We start from the raw sequence: 21,618 nt of genomic DNA, 5'->3' as shown, positions 1-21,618 counted from the left end.
GTGTGTAGTCAAGACCACCTAACCCAAGACCAGAGTGAGCTGCTATCAACCTGAGTCTTTTTAAAACGTCCTTGACCCGATTCTGTGTCCTTAGAAGCAAAAACGCTTTTAAAAATACAGACGTGAGTGAAAAGACTCACATTATAAGCTGAACAATTTCAGAGAGGATGGATACTGTGGACATCGAAAGGCAAAGAAAATGTGTCCGTCGTGGCGCCGTGTGCTGCTGCTGTATGATAGACTGAATGGATCAGGAGAGGAACTGCAGACCCATCAGAACCTAAAGAACCAGAAATCAGCGTCTCTTCATCCTCAATCATCTCCTGAGGCTGACATGGTACAGAACATTTAGTTATGATTCAGTTTCTTATTGTGATTTTAGCTGAAAATTGTGGTTTGATTCTTTGCTTAGGATGTTGAGTTTGGATGATATTTAATTAATAATAGCATTAGCCAAAATAAGTGGCCATTTAAAGAACAAATCATACGAATAGATTAACAGTAAATATATAAATATTTCCTACATTATATTACTTTCTGTGTGTTTTATTCAGAAATTTTGATATATTTTATGAATAATTGTTCAGTGGTCACTTAATGTATTACTTCACTAATATTTTATTAATGTGATTTACTAGTCAGGATGATCTGACTTCCTATCAATGAAGAAAAAACATGTTAAGTAAAAATACACCAGACCTGCAGGCCAGGGCCGGTTCTAGACGGGGGCCAAGCGGGGTTCTAAAGAAATTATATTACATAAATGTCTTTTTTTAAATATTCAGTGGTAGATATTTTTGTAAACCTTCTCAATTTTATTTCTAAGGTATTAAAAATACATTAAAATTAATTTGAATAAAAATTAATTTAATGAATTAAAAATTATAAACTGCTCTTTTAGCTGCTGTATGGAGATAGGATCAGACTTTCCATCTGCTAAATCAGGATCTGCAACCTGAATCTCTGGAGACACAAGTGGCTCTTTGTTCACATTATTAAATGATGAAATATTAATCTGTTTGTGTTTAATTCTTTTATTACTGTCTCCATAAAGAAAACACTGACTATACTGGCCCCTGTGGTAAATTTGGTCTAGAACCAGCCTCTAAAGAAAACAGTAAAGACCATTTTATATATTTATATATATATATAATATATTTTTAACCAGCTATAAGAGGTCAGACTTGCATCATCAGCACCTTTATTCAGATGACAATTTGCAATGCAAAATATTATGCTTAGTGATTTTTTACAATGGTTAATGCAGTGCTTAATTATTTTAGAATTATTTTTATATTTATGAACAAAATTGTGTACAGCATTGGATTTATTTATTTGAAGAGTATTTTGTAGTTCTGTACAAAATGTTGTATATGTGCAAAATATTTGGATAAATAATGTGTTAGTCTGATCCTGGTCCTTCGCCTTGTTAATTACTCTTATTGGTCTTTTTTGAAGTTTGATTAGTGACTGTTGTGCTGTTTTGTAATTAATTTCCCAAATCTCTCTGGAGTCACTTAAATAAGGTAAAACTAAAGACCAGTGCAGGATGTTGGGCTGGTTCTGTGTCTGTGAACAGAAAGGTGTTTGGTACTGAAACTATGACAGACTCACTTCATGAACTGTGAACTGAAATATTAAAACCCGACTCATCATGTCTACTTTTCTATAGATGGACAAACATTATTATTTAAAGAAAAAGGCCAACAGCCGCATAACGTTCAGATAAAAAGAAGGGTAATGCAATTTCTAAGTATGATTTTTAAATAAAGTTCAGGTAAATTACTCATTTTCACTATTCATTGACCTGAACTTCTACCTTGTTCCTAAACTTCACATTCTAAAAGGTGCAAGGCGACTTTTATGTCTCGAGTAACACGACGATTTTGTAGAAATGTAGTTAAGTAGAAAGTACAGATACTTACTGTAAAATGTAGTGGAGTAAAAGTGGAAAGTATCCATCATTAAATCTGCTTAAGTAAAGTACAGATACACAAAAAGTTTACTGAAGTACTGTAACAAAGTTTTTAACACTTCAAATGAACAGAGATCTATGTTTGTAGGCTTATCAGAGTTTCTAAACAAACTAACTAGCCTTGGATTGAAATGGACTAAACCGGGCTGGTGTGAACGCACCTGTTTAATTTATAACACGTCTAAAAGGAAGAAATGTATTTGCAGTTATTGATGCGAATTGTTTCACTCCAAATTTTTCAGCAAAAACTTTGTCTCCATGCATGGCGACCTTCTGGTGAGCCAAGCCGAAGCTATTGACACTAAATGCAGTCGTTCGGCTTTTAGCCAATCAAATTGGGATCCTTTGGTCATGTGACACCAGTGTGTTTCTCCAGGCCAGAGGTACATCTTTTATTATAGAGAGGAGCGTTTTCTCCTAAACAGAAGTTATTATACGTCTCGTTCTGCTTGACGCCCGTTTGAGTCGTTATCTTTTCATCCAGTCAAACTGGGGGAAATGTTTGACCTGATGACAGCTAATGCATCACCCCCGTCTGCAGACACATTGACCTCTGACCCAGCCCAACGTACCGGGGATTCAGACGAGCCTAATTTGATTGGCTAAAAGCCGCTTGATTGGATGTAGTGCTGATTGCTTTGGCCTGGGTCACCAGAAGGGCATCATCACATTTTCAGTTGAATTTCTGCTGGGGAGTTTGAAGTACAAATAAACCCAAAAACTTAATTCTTATAGATAATTGCAGATTATAAACATTCCATTATTAACTAAATCAGTTTAATTCTCATGAGAATATATTTCTGTCATATATCTGTAGCTTGATGCTCGGTCTTTATATGTACAGACCCATCCAATAAATTAGAATATCACTGAAAAGGAATTTTATCACTGCGTGAAACGCATTAAAAAGATTAATTACACACAGATTGATGGTTATAAGAATTAATTTCTGTTAATTATGATGATGTTTCATACACAAACAACAATGGATGATAAGCCGCTTCTCTTTGTCCTCTAGGGGTTTAATTTTTATTTTTTAAACTCTGATTTGATTGGATGCTGAAAAGTTGTGCTAAAAGGAGTTAGCCTGTTAGCGAAGCTATTAAAGCCTAAAATAGTGTAAGAATGCTAAACATGTAGCAGCTAGCAGATACATCACTAACGCTGCCAGCTTCTACAGTCTAGTCATTTATTAAGTTTTATGACTGATCAAGTTACAGATTGTAAACAGTAAATGTATTATTTGTTGAGCTCACATTTCTGTTTGGTCAAGAATTTTGCAGCAAAAATGTTTATTTTGTTTATGTAGTTTTTGATTAAAACACAATTAATTACAGACCCTGCAATTAACTGTCATAAATTTTAATTAAGTCCAGCCATTAATGTGATATAAAGCAAAATTTTACATAAAATCCCCCCCTTTAAAACAGAACCATGGACTGACTGCTTATAAATCTGCTTGGTTTCCGTGTGCTGTCCAAACCAGAACCGGTTTCCAGAACTCATTCCTTCTGCTGGGAAGCTTCCAGGTCTTAAAATGCAACTTTTAGTTGCGTCTCAGCGCACCTGAGTCAAATAATCAAGTTATTAGCAGGAATCCGGAGATTTGATTTGATTTATGGGTCCGTTCTTCACCCCTGAAGCTTCACACCTGCTGAGTTTATTTATGTTAACATGAATATTCATGAGCTGCAGGAGGCGGGGCTCTTATATAAACTCCAGCGACCAATCAGCAGCCGGACGGCCTGGTGAATATTCATCAGCAGCTCAAACACAAAAGGAGCCTCAGCTGTTACACCCTCCCTCCCACCTCCTGCAGCTGTAGCCATGGCAACGCCTTCCGCCTGTGATGGAGATCAGGATGTTGGAGAGCTTTCTGAGTAATTGGCTTGTTAACTGATGCACCACAGAGGAGGATGGTGAAGAGGTCTGCTCTGATTGGCCCGAAACTGCAGAGTTGCAGATAACGAGCCAATGAGAGGCAAGGAGCCTCTCTTCACTTCCTGGTTTGAATCTATGACGTGATAGCAATCATACGATCAATAAAATCAATCAGATTTCTTGTCTTTGTTCATCTTATTTATTTATAGCTTCTTGATTTTTTATTTTTTTGTCACTTTCCATCTTTATGTCTTTATTCGCGTTTTCTTTGCATCATTTTGTTGCAGTTTGTTCCACCCTGATAGTTTAATTTGAAGGGAGAAAGCTGATTGTATTTTTCCAGCAGGACTCGGTACCGACCCAAACTGCTAAAGGTACCAATACCTTCTTCAATCACTACGGTAACACCAGCAACCTGCTCTTACTTGAACCTCTCAGAGGATTCGTGGGTGAAGAGGAAGATAAAACGCATCAGAACCAACAATGCAGAAGATGCTAGCAACCTGCACTGAAAAAACAGAAAGGAGCTCCAACTAAAAAAAAACAACTTTAAATAATTTGTAACGTAATCAAATTAAATTTGTCGAACTTAATTTATTTACGTTTGTTTAGGGCTGCATTTCTTAAAATATTTTTTTTCTAAATGTGATACATTATTCTAGATTTCTAACAAAAAACAACTGAATATTTGTGTTTTTACTCTCTAGAACAGGGGTGGGCAATCCTAGTCCTCGAGGGCCGGTGTCCTGCAACTCTTAGACGTCTCCCTGGTCCAACACATTGAATCCAACAGCTGAATCTCCTCCTCAGTGCAGTCAAGTTCTCCAGAGTCCTGCTAATGACCTCATTATTTGACCCAGGTGTGTTGAAGTAGAGATGCATCTAAAAGTTGCAGGAGGCCTGGAGTTGCCCACCCTGCTCTAGAAGGCAGCATTATCTAAATGTACTTTTAAAAATGCTTGAAATCTTTCACTCTGAGTGGAAGAGATCACTTAGAAGTGGAGTTTATAAGCTAAATTGCTGAAAAGAAACAAAAAGATCCTGAGATCTGAATAAGTTCAGAAAATGAATCATATGTGGGCTGAATGGAAGACAGTAACATGGGGCCTAGTTTAGTTCCCTGTGGTATTCCACAGATGATTCATATTACCTGAGCCTGAAACAGAATCTGATCTGAAATAATAATCCTGGGGTGTTTCTCTGCTGCTGGGTTCAGTTTCAGGGAACCTGATGCTCCAGCATGAGGAGGAGGAGGAGGAGGAGGAGGAAGGTGTCTGGTTCTAGATCAATCCTGAGTCACGTGACTTCACTGAGAATCAAAAATCAGCTGATCTTGCAGAAAACTTCCGCTCAGCATTCGAGTTTAGTGTTAAATAAAAGAATCTGCGCTCTCTCACGCTGAAATCTCGCGGTGTTTCCGCTCTGTCGTCAGGGATATTTCCATTTCCATTAATTTTACACTGTGCCTGCGCGCCGCCGTGCAGTGCGAGTGTCGGGAACGCGCAACTGCAGCAGATCGTCAGTCGCGCGGAGGGGCGGGCGGGGGAACGCGCGCGCGTGCTCTTCATCACTGCTCATCCAGAAATTCACCAGGAGGACCGGGACCGGAGATCGGTTTGGGGGAACCTAAAACCCCACTGGACCGCTTCGAAGAGTCTGCAGAACCGGAGAACCGCCGGGGAGGCTCGGAAAACCCACCGCACCCAAACGCACCGGGCCAGGTGAGCGAGGAGGAAACAGCGATCCGCAGAGATTTGGGTCCGGATCTGAGTCCGGAGCCGTAGAGTCGCAGCGCGGATTGAAGAAGCTCTCTTTGGGTCTTTATTATTATTTATTTTTTACACGCCCTCGGAACCGGAGCTCGGAACCGGAGCTCGGAACCGCAGCTCCGTGTAGAGGCAGCGACTGAAGCCGGAGAGCAGCCGGTGGAGGAGCGGCTGTCGGTGCGCGGAGCTCCGGAGACCGAGTGGATCATCCATGGGTTAGCCCCGGACCGGTGGTCCACAGCAGCCTGCAGAACCCAGGAGGGTCCGCTCTTACCTGCACGCACCTGCGCTCCCTGACCCGAACTGCGGGGGCCGGATGATGTAGGCGCCGCTGCCCCGTCACCACCAACCAAATCCCGAGTCTCAGCAACCCACCCAGGTCTCTGGACCCCAGGTCTCAGCCCCCCAGGTCCCCGGTCCAGAGAAGAACCATGCCGGCGGGGATGAAACCGCTGGAGAAGTTCCTGAAGAAGCAGACCACCGCGCTGACGCGGGCCGGGGGGTTCGGCGGAGTGGGAGACAAGGCCAGCGGCGGCACCGGGGCGTCCCGCAGGAGGGCCAGCCTGTCCCGGGTCGTCCCGTTCTTCAGGGAGACATCACCTGAAAGCGGCCACGCGCGGGAGGTGTTCAGGTGAGTTCGGTTCTGCATCTTAAATTCATTAGAAATGAATAAATGAGGCGGACCCAAAGCAAAGGTTAAAGTTTGATGTCATTTAGATTCAAAATTCAAATTATAATCCCAGTTATTTGTCCCAAAGGGAAATTAAATGTTGTAATTCCTGTTAATTCAAATTATTCAGAAGTCTCCTGTAGCAGTCTATGTTGCAGCAACTTTGAAGGAACCTCTGACTGAAGACTGTTTTTCTACAGTCTGAATGTCTTGGAAAATAAAATAACAGTTTTGGTTCCAAATCAGAAAAAATATATATCTTCACATCTTTAGTTACTGGCCACTTTATTAGGTACACCATGCAAGCTCTGGATTGGATCACTTAGTTCTGGTCCATTATAGCATGAAGCAGAGATGAGATCCATGATGAGGACCTCCTTGTCCTAGTTACTGTTTGTTCTGACCCGGTTTATCATCAGAACATGGGTCCACTGTGGTCCTAAATGGATGGGTCTGGTCAGCACCAGAACTCTGGTTCTGTTCTGCTTTGTTCTGATGCTCAGTTTGATTTTCAGCTCGTCCTTTATTCCACATCTGGATGAATATCTGCATTGGTTTGCTGCCATCTGATTGGCTGTTCAGCTTTTTGTGTTTGAATTGAAATGGTGTTCCTAATAAAGTGGCCAGAAGGTTTAACTGGGTTTAGTGTTCTGGGTGTAAACAATTCTGGAACAGATTGATTTGTTCTGTTAACTTTCAGATTTTATTCCTAATTTCAATGTGAAAAAATTGTTGAATTTCTATAGAAAAAAAAGTTTTTATATGAATTTTTTGCTTTTTAATAATAATAATAATAATAATTATTATTATTATTATTATTATTATTATTATTATTATTATATAATATAATAATAATAATAATAGTGACATAATTTGTGTTGAAAGTTTTCTGCTTCTGTTTTATTGTAGTTTAGTTTGAGTTTCTGTTCCAGCGGTTTGAGCCTTCTCAGCCACCGTACCTCAGTGGTTCTTCATTCACAGCAGCTCTGGACTCATTTAATGTTCGGCTTCCTTCAGTTCGGAGCCGTGATTGAAAGTAGGAACTGAAAAGGCCCCAGAGGCCGATGCTTAAGTGGGATGTTAAACAGCCGCTCAGAGATTTCCCTCCGTAGAAAACAGAAATAGAAAAATTACAGAACAAAAAGTTACCAAAAATCTAGAAATTATTATGATGAATTCAGGTTTTCAAAGCACAAATAGCTGTTCAATACAGAAAAGGCCTCTTTTTGGCGCCCCCTATAGCATGGCACCCAGTGTAGCATGGCACCCAGTGTAGCATGGCGCCCCCTATAGCATGGCACCCAGTGTAGCATGGCGCCCCCTATAGCATGGCACCCAGTGTAGCATGGCGCCCCCTATAGCATGGCACCCAGTGTAGCATGGCGCCCAATGTAGCATGGCACAGAGGGAGGGGAAATGATGAGTGGTGATGTCACATCCTGTCAGAGTTCGGACCAAACTTGCTCCTCCTTCCCTCAGATGGATTGAGTCTAAATATTGACCTTTGACCCCTGCAGCCCTGACAGCGAGGACCCCCCCTCCTGGCCCTCCGCTGCAGGAACCGGGCTGGCCTCAGTTCCATGCAGCGCCAACGGCTCCTGCTCCGGTTCTGGTTCTGGATCCGGGTCTGGATCCGGTTCCGGTTCTGGAGGAGGAGACGTCCGCAGTCCGTCTCTGTCCAGCGACGAGCAGAGCTCCGAGGCGAGCCTGATCACAGAGAGCAGCGGAGGAGGAGGAGGAGGAGGTTCTGGATCCGGTCCAGGAGGAGGAGGAGGGACGCCTCTTCATCCCGACACTCCAGATAACCTGACGTTAGCGGTTCTGGACGGGGTGGCGGGAAAACGGTTCGGACACTGTTCAGGTAAGACCTGAGGATGGATGGAGGAACGGATGGATGGATGGATGGATGGATGGATGGATGGATGGATGGATGGATGTCTTTCTGGTTTTGTTCTGAAAGCTGTAGCAGAGACTCCGACCGCAGAACAGGAAGTGACTGCGAAGGTTCTGGTCCAGGTTCAGGTTCTGGTTCTGGTCCAGTTGGAGGCGTGCAGAAGGATTTTCCTGCAGCCTCAGCTGGAAGCCTCACAGGTTACATAATGAGTATCTGTTCAGCCTGGTTGTTACAGCAGGCTGCTCCTCTTCCTCCTCCTCCTCCTCCTCTTACTCCTCTACCTCCTCCTGCTCCTCCTGCTGCTCCTCTTCCTCCTCCTCCTGCTGCTCCTCTTCCTCCCCTTTCTTTCTGGCTGCAGCCTCTGATTCTCTCTCCTCTCCTGATGGGTTCTGCTGTCTTTCTGTTTGTTTAAGTTTTTTTTTTTTTACACAAACACAAAAGCAGCAAATATTAAAAAGAAAAAAAAAATTCAAATGCCACAAAATTCCTCAAATTTTAGTAAATTAAAATACATTTACATTTATAATTGGATAAATAATAATATTTCAGAAATCCTCCATTTTGTTTGACTGAACTGATGTTTCACATGTTCTTGAAATAATATAATAATAAAAAATAAAATAAAGTAAACATTAAATTTGAAGTAAATTATAAATATCTAAAACAATTTCAAAACTTCTAATCATAAACCTATTTATTTAGCTTTAAATATTTCTCTGAATTCTTGTTTTATTAATGTTTTTATATTGTTGTGAAGGTTTGTTATGTCTTGGTAATTCATTTTCAATTTTCTAACCTAAATTATTTGCGTTTAATTAAAGACTCCGACTAATAGTTAAAATATTTTAAAGAATTTTAAAATATGTATCTTTATTGTGCAGTTTGTGTTTGGCTCCATGTTTTCTCACCCCCAGCAGGTGATTTCAGTCTCATTAATAATTAGGAAGCTTCTTGTCGCCTCAACAAACTCTCACAAAGGACTCTTTATGATCCGCCCGCTCGTTTGTTCTGCTGGTTCTTATGCAACGGGTTCTGTTCACCGGTTTCATCAGAGCTTCACAGTTTGTCTCTGAAAGCTGCAGAACTGTGACAAGTTCTGTTCCCGACGGCGACGATCCGACGATCCGGTCCGGAACAGGAAGAGAACAGAACTGGAGTCAGACTGAAAACAGTCAATCGGATTTAAAAAAAACATTTCAAAACATGCAAAACCTGAAAATATTCAAAAATGAAGCAAATAGAAAATTATTTCATTAAGCTGCATTAAATATTGTTAATATGGGCATTTTGAATCTGAATGATTTATGGAAATATCTAATATAAAAACATTACAAAATCAATATAAATATGTAAGAATGATACTGGATATAGTTTATGTTATTAAAAATATTATATTACAACAATGTTTTTTAGAGACAAAGAGTTTAATATTGGAATATTTTGTTTACATAAAACTCTGGTTCTAATACAAAGATTAATAAACATATTTATTTTAAATTTCTATATTAATAAATTATTACCATAGAATATTTTAAGTTAATAAAAATAAAGTTAATATACATTAAAACATTAAGATTTTTCATAACAAGCTGCTGTTTCTGTTTGATTCTTTAAAAAATTATGAAATTCTGAGATTAATCTCAGAATTTATTTTTTACTCCGTTTTTGTTTTTCTACTTATTGTGACCCTAAAACTCAGAATATTGACAAAGTTTTGCCTCATAAACCTTTTTGTGGATTTATTGTGAAACGTTTTAGTTCTGGTGTCTCCGCTGAAGGACGGACGCGTCTCTCTGTCCTGCAGCCGTTTTTCTGTCTCCGGTTTTGGTTTCTGATCCGGAAGGTTCTGGGATTCTGCTCGGTTCTGATGGACCGTTTCTCTGCTTTAGCCAACATTTGAAGAGCAAGTTCTTCCCCATCAAGGCTCCTCACCTGGCAGGTTTTACCTGCTGGGGGCGGGGCCAGAGCTGATGAAGAGGAGGAGTGTGATTGTTTGAACCGTCAGCCAATCAGAGCTGGCCGCTTGTTTCTGGAGGGAAGGAGAGTTTTTACGTTTGTTTTGATAATCCAGATCCAAGGTTCTGCTTCGCCTCACACACCATGGGTGTGTGTGTGTGTGTGTGTGTGTGTGGGTGTGTAAGGGTGTGTATATGTGTGCATTCCAAAGACCCGCCCTCCCTGCGATCTGATTGGCTCCCTGCTCCTCGACCGTCCTGGAACAGTTTGATCTTTCATAGCGAGAGAACCAGAACAAATCCTGCTGCAGGTGGGACGCTCTCACCTGGTGACATCACTTCCTGGTTGACTCTGGCACACAGAACACAGCTTAGGGTGGGAACAGGTGGCTCACCTGGAAAATACCTGCAGAACCACAATGAATGAAAGCAAAAGCAGAAAGATGTTACATAAGAGGGCAAAAACTCAGATCCTCTGCACAGAGACACAAACACAGCTAAGTGTGTGTGTGTGTGTGTGTGTGCATGCGGGCGTGTGCATGTGTGTGTTTTTGGCCTCCAGAAACTCTAATTAAGCCTCTTTCTGAGGCTCTAATTAGACGTTTCAGTCGTTTTATTGTCCTGGAGAAGAAAAAGAAACAACAGATTGAAACTTTTAGGCTCAGACAGCGACACGTCAGAACCCGACCCAAACCGTCCGTCCACAGGAAGTCACAACCAACAAGCTTTTGATTCCAGAATTATCCTACTTTTTCCCCGGATTTCAGCCCTATTTTAATCCAGAACTGTTTGATTTTATTCTAGTTTTAAGGCCTCAGACGTAAAACAAGAAGCGTGTGTGTGTTTGTCACACACTTCCTTTGAGTTCAGCTGCTTGAACAGAGCAGAAAAAACAAATATTACCAAGTATTTTTATACTTTCCTGTGCAAATATTGTATTACATTTGAAAAGTAACTTACAAGTAACTTTTCAGCAAAATATTGGAGCTTATTTTTCTGAGAAAAGAAAAACAATACTAGTTCCACTAGCAGATTATTTCACTTATAACATAAGAAAAATGTCTTGTTATAAGAGAAATGTGGAAATTCAAAAATTTCCAATGTTTTTTCTAAAACTTTTGAGATTAACCTCAAAATTGATGAGTTTGTCTCAAAAATGTTAAAATTTTGAAACAAAATTATTTTTTTTCAACAAAACGTTTGAGATGAATCTGAAAATTTCTGGGGTTTTTGGCTGAAATTTACTTCCTTTAGAGTTTTTGTGTCTAGAATGGCTCTAATGCAGCGTTGCAGAATATAACTTTTGCTCAATGGGAACGCAGCTCCTGCCTCACATAAAGTCTTTTTGTGGATTTAAAGTGGAAGGAAAAGTTTTTGGTTTGGTGTTTGAACTGAAGGCCGGACTCGTCTCTGTCCTGCAGCCGTTAATCTGTTTCCGGTTTTGGTTTCTGGGAATCTGCTCGCTTACAAGTTGACTGTTAGTTTTGTCTTATTTCCAGTGTTCTGAGATGTTTGCAGTAGAAACTAAACCCAAGATGCTGGTAAGATTTTGTGTTTCTGCACCAGTCGGTGGCAGAATGACGGCCGGATGGCTCCGGAGCAGAAACGAGTGAATCCGTGTGTGGGAGGAAGGTTTTCTTCAGAGAAACGATCCCACTCGTTTACCTCTCTGGATCCGTTTACCTTCACTCCTCCTCCTCCTCCTCTTCATCGCCTTCGTCGACCCCTCCGAGCTGCACGTTTGTCCTGCATGCGCTCCGTTTGGACGCGCAGAAACACAAGAGGCTCTTTTAGCACCTGTTCACATAGCAACCAGCTCTCTGCGAGACGCTGGGAGGGGAGGAGGAGTGGGAGGCGGAAAGAGAAACCGAGCCGAGGAAGTGGGAGGAAAAACGCAGAAATTAAAGCTTCAGCTGGGAAACTTCTCCACATCCTGAGCAAGATGCATCCAGGATGAATCAACGGGGCAAATCAACCCAAATCCACTTCCTGGTAGGGCTGGGCGGTTTGGATTTGATCGATTAATCGAGCTTTTGGTTTTTGAAGATTACATTTTTGGAAAATACAGATTTTTTTCTGTTGGGTTTTCATAGTTCAGAGTGAAATCAGCGCCTCCAAGGCCGCCATCTTGTTTGGAAAGCGTGTTTCAGTACAATTCAGGTCAAATCTGAATAAAATGAGTATTAGCACCAGACTAAGGTTTTTATTTTAATTACAAGGATAAAGATGTATTTTTATGAGAACTACAACATGGGAAATAACACAAAAAACTGGACTTTGGTATAAGTTGTACAGATGATATTTAAAAAAAATCTTTTAACACATCAGCGTCAAATTATTATCAGAAGCAGAACTTAAACAATCAGCTGATGAACTGAGCTGATCATGTCAGACCCTGATGAAAATATTTTTTGACTATTTTCTCATATTTAGACAAACATTCTCATAAAGTAAAAGCCATTTGTAAATTTCCATCAAATTGATTAAAATTGTAACCTGGATCTGGTATTTAAAAAATATATTTTTGTATTTTATTCTCCTCATGGAGAAAAGCAGTTAAAGTGAATCCTGGATTCAGTCGTGTGTTCAGAATCAGACCCTGAGGTCAGAGCGGCTTTAAAACCTTGTTACGTCTGCGTGTCCGTCTACTGTCCGTCTGCGTGTCCGTCTGCTGTCCGTCTGCGTGTCCGTCTGCGTGTCCGTCTGCGTGTCCGTCTACTGTCCGTCTGCGTGTCCGTCTGCGTGTCCGTCTGCGTGTCCGTCTACTGTCCGTCTGCGTGTCCGTCTGCATGTCCGTCTGCTGTCCGTCTGCGTGTCCGTCTGCCTGTCCGTCTGCGTGTCCGTCTGCGTGCCCGTCTGCGTGTCCGTCTGCGTGTCCGTCTGCTGTCCGTCTGCGTGTCCGTCTGCCTGTCCGTCTGCGTGTCCGTCTGCGTGCCCGTCTGCGTGTCCGTCTGCGTGTCCGTCTGCGTGTCCGTCTGCTGTCCGTCTGCTGTCCGTCTGCGTGCCCGTCTGCCTGTCCGTCTGCGTGTCCGTCTGCCTGTCCGTCTGCGTGTCCGTCTGCGTGTCCGTCTGCTGTCCGTCTGCTGTCCGTCTGCGTGTCCGTCTGCTGTCCGTCTGCTGTCCGTCTGCCTGTCCGTCTGCATGCCCGTCTGCGTGTCCGTCTGCTGTCCGTCTGCGTGTCCGTCTGCTGTCCGGCTCCCAGACTTCCTGCTTCTAAAGAAACATGAAGCTCTCCTCAAACACTTTTATTTTTCTTTTCACAATAAACTGTAGTAAATGTAACGTATTAGACGTTCAGATGAACTAAAGCTCAGTTTGTCTGAGCAGAAGTAAAGTCAATCTGAACCGCGTGAAACTAAAACTGAGGAGTTTTGGATAAAACAGATTTACAGATAAAAATCTATCTATTATACAGTTTTGGCTTAATTATTGCTCAGAATATGAGGTTTTTCAAATAAATGTTTTTTTTTTTTAGAATTTTTCTATACCAGTTAACGATCTTTTTATCCAATAATCAACTAAATTAATTGACGCTATTCCAGCAATCGATTAATCATGTTTAATTAGATTAATCTTTTCCGTCTTTCCTGTAAATCATAATAAAAGCTAGAAATATATTACTGTGTCTAATGAACCTGTACAAAATGACTGTTTCTTTTTTATGTTATATCTAGTTTTTATTTCTTTTTTTTAGATGTTCTAGTGGATATTTCTGTTTTTCTGAGTAGATGTGAATGCAGCTCCGCCGTGTCGTCCTCCGCTCTGGTCCCAGATTTTAGTTTCTGCTCGGCTTCACATTGTGAATGGACCTTTCTCTCCGCCAGCCAAGCAGAACTTTATCCGTTCGCTTCGTCTCCGGCTCTAAAGCCACTTATAAAACATTCCCATCTCCTGTGAAATTTCAGCCTTTAGGGATGAAAATCAGTCAAATGTTCTGCAGATCCCAGCAGGGAAACTGGGATCCAGTTGGATCACTGTTGATCACTGTGGACCCAGACGGATCAACGGGTCACCTGAACGGGTTCTGGGTCCAGATTTGACAACATGTGTGACTCCCTGTTCTGAATGAACTGTTTTGTTGAAATTGTTTTGGGTTCTGGGGTGGAAATTTAAACGGATTTGGCACCGATATGGACTCCAATTGGTGTCCAAATGGGTTTGGTTCTGGTTATTGGATTAGTTTGCGCTGGACAGATGATCTCTGCATTTCTGTACATCTTTTCAAGAAGAAAAAAGTGAAATATTTTAAGTAGGGCTGAAACAATTAATTGGATTAATCGTGATTAATTGATTATTGAAATAATTGTTAACTAATTTAGTAAGTGAATAAAGATTTTAGAGAGGCAATTGCTGCTGTTCATCAATCTGGGAAGAGTTTGAACAGCTCAAAGCCTCCACTGCTACAAAATAACATTTAAATAGAGCCACAAAAAAAACTAGAAAATTTCGGAAGAAATTTAGCCGGGGCCTGCCAAGGCGCGGCCGTGGGGTTCGGGCCCGGCGTCGTCGCGCCACAAATCGGCGTCGACGCCAAAGAACGCCGCGACGTAAGCAGTGGCACGCGGAGAACCGCAAGAACGTTAAGCGAGGCGGACGTGCACCGTTCGGTACGATTTAAAATGTTGTCGAGGCTTTTATTTTGGAAGTTTTGTTAAACTTCATTTCAAAGGGCCAAACTAATCCCATGCGTAATAGTCCTTGGGTTAAAATAGTTATATAATGCTCAAAACACAAGTAGCTGATGTAAAAATATTCAAGGCTTTTATTTTGAAATTTTCAGTATGCTTCATTTCAAAGGGCCAAACTAATACCACGTGTAACAGTGCTTTGGATGAAAAAGTCAAATAAAGCCAAAAAGAGCAATTACGTCATGTAAAATTATTCAAGGCTTTTATTTTGAAATTTTCAGTATGCTTCATTTCAAAGGGCCAAACTAATACCACGTGTAACAGTGCTTTGGATGAAAAAGTCATATAAAGCCAAAAACAGCAATTACCTGATGTAAAAATATTCAAGGCTTTTATTTTGAAATTATTATTATTCTCCATTTTAAAGTTCCAAAGTAATCCCATGTGTAACAGTGATTTGGATGAAAACGTCAAATAAAGCCAAAAACAGCAATTACCTGATGTAAAAATATTCAAGGCTTTTATTTTGAAATTATTATTCTCCATTTTAAAGTTCCAAACTAATCCCATGTGTAACATTGCTTTGGATGAAAAAGTCATTTACGGCCAAAAAAAGCAATTACCTGATGTGAAAATATTCAAGGCTTTTATTTTGAAATTATTATTCTCCATTTTAAAGTTCCAAAGTAATCCCATGTGTAACAGTGCTTTGGATGAAAACGTCAAATAAAGCCAAAAACAGCAATTACCTGATGTAAAAATATTCAAGGCTTTTATTTTGAAATTATTATTATGCTTCATTTCAGAGGGCCAAACTATTCCATTGTGTAACAGTGCTTTGGATAAAAAAGTCACATAAAGCCAAAAAGCGCAATTACCTGATGTAAAAATATTCAAGGCTTTTATTTTGAAATTATTATTATGCTCCATTTTAAAGTTCCGAACTAATCCCATGTGTAACATTGCTTTGGATGAAAAAGTCAAATAAAGCTCAAAAGAGCAATTACATGATGTAAAAATATTCAAGGCTTTTATTTTGAAATTTTTGTTAAGCTTCATTTTAAAGTTCAAAACTAATCCCATGTGTAACAGTGCTTTGGATGAAAACGTCATATACGGCCAAAAAAAGCAATTACATTATGTAAAAATATTCAAGGCTTTTATTTTGAAATTATTATTATGCTCCATTTTAAAGTTCCGAACTAATCCCATGTGTAACATTGCTTTGGATGAAAAAGTCATATACGGCCAATAAGAGGAATTACGTCATGTAAAATTATTCAAGGCTTTTATTTTGAAATTTTCAGAATGCTTCATTTCAAAGGGCCAAACTAATACCACGTGTAACAGTGCTTTGGATGAAAAAGTCAAATAAAGCCAAAAAGAGCAATTACCTGATGTAAAAATATTCAAGGCTTTTATTTTGAAATTATTATTATGCTCCATTTTAAAGTTCCAAACTAATCCCATGTGTAACAGTGCTTTGGATGAAAAAGTCATATAAAGCCAAAAACAGCAATTACCTGATGTAAAAATATTCAAGGCTTTTATTTTGAAATTATTATTATTCTCCATTTTAAAGTTCCAAAGTAATCCCATGTGTAACAGTGCTTTGGATGAAAACGTCAAATAAAGCCAAAAACAGCAATTACCTGATGTAAAAATATTCAAGGCTTTTATTTTGAAATTATTATTCTCCATTTTAAAGTTCCAAACTAATCCCATGTGTAACATTGCTTTGGATGAAAAAGTCATATACGGCCAAAAAAAGCAATTACCTGATGTAAAAATATTCAAGGCTTTTATTTTGAAATTATTATTATGCTCCATTTTAAAGTTCCAAACTAATCCCATGTGTAACAGTTACTGAGTTAAATCAGTTATATACAGCCCATAGCAGCAGTAGTTCTAAAGGCCAGTTCTCAGTCCTGATCTGTTTCAACTGAGGATAGATAGAACTACAGTGATGCGTATTCGTAGTCCTAACCAGCAGCCAATAGCCTCTTGAGTTCCGTTGCTATGGCAAATAATGGTCTCAGCAGGTGTGAGCTCTGAGCTGTGAGCTCTCAAACACACAAGTGTGTTTGAGCAAACACACTTTACTGAAAAAAAGCATTGGAAACAAATCCTTCTTGTTCGGGAACCGTAATACATATTCGAAAAGCGTTTCGAGCGTATGACAGTTCAATGTGTCTTCTGCGATAGTCCCGAGATTCATATCTGTACCTCACTCAGAGCATTTACAGCGATGAGAGAAAGAAATGTTGTGCCCAGATATGAACCGAGATGGGCTGTCACTGTAATTTCAGCAAAAATGAGAAAGTTTGGGTCGCTTAGAGGCAAATTGTGGACAAACCGTAACTGGTATCGACGAGCCGTCTTCACTTTCGAAGAGATCACAGACGTATCTACAAAATGAAATTTGAATGGCATTTCTAGGTGAATTTGTGACGACACAGCAAATCCTCAAAAATAGGGTATTTCTAGGATTTTTCCCATTGAGTTATAATGGGGTTTTTTTCGCAGTTTTTTGCGAATTATGTCGCCACGTTAAGCCCAAATCCCACCAAAAATAATAGCTCCAATGGCGTGAATTTTCTGCACGTTTTGATACCTCATTTGTAGGTGTGCACCCAGCGGTATGAGCCGCACTAGAAAATTTCGGAAGAAATTTAGCCGGGGCCTGCCAAGGCGCGCCCGTCGGGCATGGGCCCGGCGTCGTCGCGCCACAAATCGGCGTCGACGCCAAAGGACGCCGCGACGTGATCAGTGGCACGCGGAGAACCGCAAGAACGTTAAGCGAGGCGGACGTGCACCGTTCGGTACGATTTAAAATGTTGTCAAGGCTTTTATTTTGGAAGTTTTGTTAACCTTCATTTCAAAGGGCCAAACTAATCCCATGCGTAATAGTCCTTGGGTTAAAATAGTTATATAATGCTCAAAACACAAGTAGCTGATGTAAAAATATTCAAGGCTTTTATTTTGAAATTTTCAGTATGCTTCATTTCAAAGGGCCAAACTAATACCACGTGTAACAGTGCTTTGGATGAAAAAGTCAAATAAAGCCAAAAAGAGCAATTACGTCATGTAAAATTATTCAAGGCTTTTATTTTGAAATTTTCAGAATGCTTCATTTCAAAGGGCCAAACTAATACCACGTGTAACAGTGCTTTGGATGAAAAAGTCAAATAAAGCCAAAAAGAGCAATTACCTGATGTAAAAATATTCAAGGCTTTTATTTTGAAATTATTATTATGCTCCATTTTAAAGTTCCAAACTAATCCCATGTGTAACAGTGCTTTGGATGAAAAAGTCATATAAAGCCAAAAACAGCAATTACCTGATGTAAAAATATTCAAGGCTTTTATTTTGAAATTTTCAGTATGCTTCATTTCAAAGTTCCAAAGTAATCCCATGTGTAACAGTGCTTTGGATGAAAACGTCAAATAAAGCCAAAAACAGCAATTACCTGATGTAAAAATATTCAAGGCTTTTATTTTGAAATTATTATTATGCTCCATTTTAAAGTTCCGAACTAATCCCATGTGTAACATTGCTTTGGATGAAAAAGTCATATACGGCCAAAAAGAGCAATTACTTCATGTAAAATATTCAAGGCTTTTATTTTGAAATTTTCAGTATGCTTCATTTTAAAGTTCTGAACTAATACCACGTGTAAGAGTGCTTTGGATGAAAAAGTCAAATAAAGCCAAAAAGAGCAATTACGTCATGTAAAAATATTCAAGGCTTTTATTTTGAAACTTTTGTTAAGCTTCATTTCAAAGGGCCAAACTAATACCACGTGTAACAGTGCTTTGGATGAAAAAGTCAAATAAAGCCAAAAAGAGCAATTACATGATGTAAAAATATTCAAGGCTTTAATTTTGAAATTTTTGTTAATATTCATTTCAAAGGGCCAAACTAATACCATGTGTAACAGTGCTTTGGATGAAAAAGTCAAATAAAGCCAAAAAGAGCAATTACGTCATGTAAAAATATTCAAGGCTTTTATTTTGAAATTTGCAGGATGCTTCATTTCAAAGGGCCAAACTAATCCCATGCGTAATAGTCCTTCGGTTAAAATAGTTATATAATGCTCAAAACACAAGTAGCTGATGTAAAAATATTCAAGGCTTTTATTTTGAAATTTTTGTTAAGCTTCATTTTAAAGGGCCAAACTAATACCATGTGTAACAGTGCTTTGGATGAAAAAGTCAAATAAAGCCAAAAAAGAGCAATTACGTCATGTAAAAATATTCAGGGCTTTTATTGTGAAATTTTCAATATGCTTAATTTTAAAGTGTAAAACTAATCCCATGTGTAACAGTTACTGAGTTAAATCAGTTATATACAGCCCAAAGCAGCAAGTAGTTGTAAAGGCCAGTTCTCAGTCCTGATCTGTTTCAACTGAGGATAGATAGAACTACAACGATGCGTATTCGTAGTCCTAACCAGCAGCCAATAGCCTCTTGAGTTCCGTTGCTATGGCAAATAATGGTCTCAGCAGGTGTGAGCTCTGAGCTGTGAGCTCTCAAACACACAAGTGTGTTTGAGCAAACACACTTTACTGAAAAAAAGCATTGGAAACAAATCCTTCTTGTTCGGGAACCGTAATACATATTCGAAAAGCGTTTTAAGCGTATGACAGTTCAATGTGTCTTCTGCGATAGTCCCGAGATTCATATCTGTACCTCACTCAGAGCATTTACAGTGATGAGAGAAAGAAATGTTGTGCCCAGATATGAACCGAGGTCGGCTGTCACTCTAATATGAGCAAAAATGAGAAACTTTGGGTCGCTTAGAGGCAAATTGTGGACAAACCATAACTGGTATCGACGAGCCGTCTTCACTTTCGAAGAGATCACAGACGTATCTACAAAATGAAATTTGAATGGCATTTCTAGGTGAATTTGTGACGACACAGCAAATCCTCAAAAATAGGGTATTTCTAGGATTTTTCCCATTGAGTTATAATGGGGTTTTTTTCGTAGTTTTTTGCGAATTATGTCGCCATGTTAATCCCGAATCCCACCAAAAGTAATAGCTGGAATGGCGTGAATTTTCTGCACGTTTTGATACCTCTTTTGTAGGTGTGCACGCAGCGGTATGAGCCGCATTAACGGTTACGGATGAAAAATAAAGAATAACTAGAAAATTTCGGAAGAAATTTAGCCGGGGCCTGCCAAGGCGCGCCCGTGGGGTTCGGGCCCGGCGTCGTCACGCCACAAATCGGCATCGCCGCGACGTAAGCAGTGGCACGCGGAGAACCGCAAGAACGTTAAGCGAGGCGGACGTGCACCATTCAGTACGATTTAAAATTTTTGTCAAGGCTTTTATTTTGGAAGTTTTGTTAAACTTCATTTTAAAGTTCCGAACTAATACCATGTGTAACAGTGCTTTGGATGAAAAAGTCATACAAAGCCAAAAACAGCAATTGCATGATGTAAAAATATTCAAGGCTTTTATTTTGAAATTTTCAGTATGCTCCATTTTAAAGTTCCGAACGAATCCCATGTGTAACAGTGCTTTGGATAAAAAAGTCACATAAAGCCAAAAAGCGCAATTACCTGATGTAAAAATATGCAAGGCTTTTATTTTGAAATTATTATTATGCTCCATTTTAAAGTTCCGAACTAATCCCATGTGTAACAGTGCTTTGGATGAAAAAGTCACATAAAGCCAAAAAGCGCAATTACCTGATGTAAAAATATTCAAGGCTTTTATTTTGAAATTATTATTATGCTCCATTTTAAAGTTCCGAACAAATCCCATGTGTAACAGTGCTTTGGATGAAAAAGTCATATACGGCCAAAAAGAGCAATTACATGACGTAAAAATATTCAAGGCTTTTATTTTGAAATTTTCAGTATGCTTCATTTCAGAGGGCCAAACTATTCCATTGTGTAACAGTGCTTTGGATAAAAAAGTCACATAAAGCCAAAAAGCGCAATTACCTGATGTAAAAATATTCAAGGCTTTTATTTTGAAATTATTATTATGCTCCATTTTAAAGTTCCGAACTAATCCCATGTGTAACATTGCTTTGGATGAAAAAGTCAAATAAAGCTCAAAAGAGCAATTACATGATGTAAAAATATTCAAGGCTTTTATTTTGAAATTTTTGTTAAGCTTCATTTTAAAGTTCAAAACTAATCCCATGTGTAACATTGCTTTGGATGAAAAAGTAATATACGGCCAATAAGAGCAATTACGTCATGTAAAATATTCAAGGCTTTTATTTTGAAATTATTATTATGCTCCATTTTAAAGTTCCAAACTAATCCCATGTGTAACATTGCTTTGGATGAAAAAGTCATATACGGCCAAAAAGAGCAATTACGTCATGTAAAATATTCAAGGCTTTTATTTTGAAATTTTCAGTATGCTTAATTTTAAAGTTCCAAACTAATCCCATGTGTAACAGTTACTGAGTTAAATCAGTTATATACAGCCCATAGCAGCAGGTAGTTCTAAAGGCCAGTTCTCAGTCCTGATCTGTTTCAACTGAGGATAGATAGAACTACAGCGATGCGTATCTGTAGTCCAAATCAGCAGCCAATAGCCTCTTGAGTTCCGTTGCTATGGTAAATAATGGTCTCAGCAGGTGTGAGCTCTGAGCGCTGAGCTCTCAAACACACTGTGTGTTTGAGCAAACACATTTTACTGACAAAAAAGCATTGGAAACAAATCCTTCTTGTTCGGGAACCGTAATACATATTCGAAAAGCGTTTGCAGCGTATGACAGTTCAATGTGTCTTCTGCGATAGTCCCGAGATTCATATCTGTACCTCACTCAGAACATTTACAGTGATGAGAGAAAGAAATGTTGTGCCCAGATCTGAAATTCTA

General features: G+C 39.5%; 1 protein-coding gene across 1 annotated transcript in view; it reads left to right on the top strand.

The window, feature by feature from the left end:
• Positions 1 to 5,384: 5,384 nt before the first annotated feature.
• Positions 5,385 to 21,618, top strand: part of rapgefl1 (Rap guanine nucleotide exchange factor like 1) — a 76,181-nt gene continuing 59,947 nt past the window's right edge. The window contains exons 1-2 of the mRNA XM_023348704.1: positions 5,385 to 6,253; positions 7,810 to 8,153. Coding sequence (XP_023204472.1) covers positions 6,054 to 6,253; positions 7,810 to 8,153 — 544 coding nt within the window. The 5' untranslated portion in view covers positions 5,385 to 6,053. The remainder of the gene's footprint in view (positions 6,254 to 7,809; positions 8,154 to 21,618) is intronic.

The sequence above is a fragment of the Xiphophorus maculatus genome, chromosome 16 (assembly GCF_002775205.1).
Source record: "Xiphophorus maculatus strain JP 163 A chromosome 16, X_maculatus-5.0-male, whole genome shotgun sequence".
Lineage (NCBI taxonomy): Eukaryota > Metazoa > Chordata > Actinopteri > Cyprinodontiformes > Poeciliidae > Xiphophorus > Xiphophorus maculatus.
Note: the sequence above shows the minus strand (reverse complement) of the source record. Positions and strands in the feature narration are given on the sequence as shown.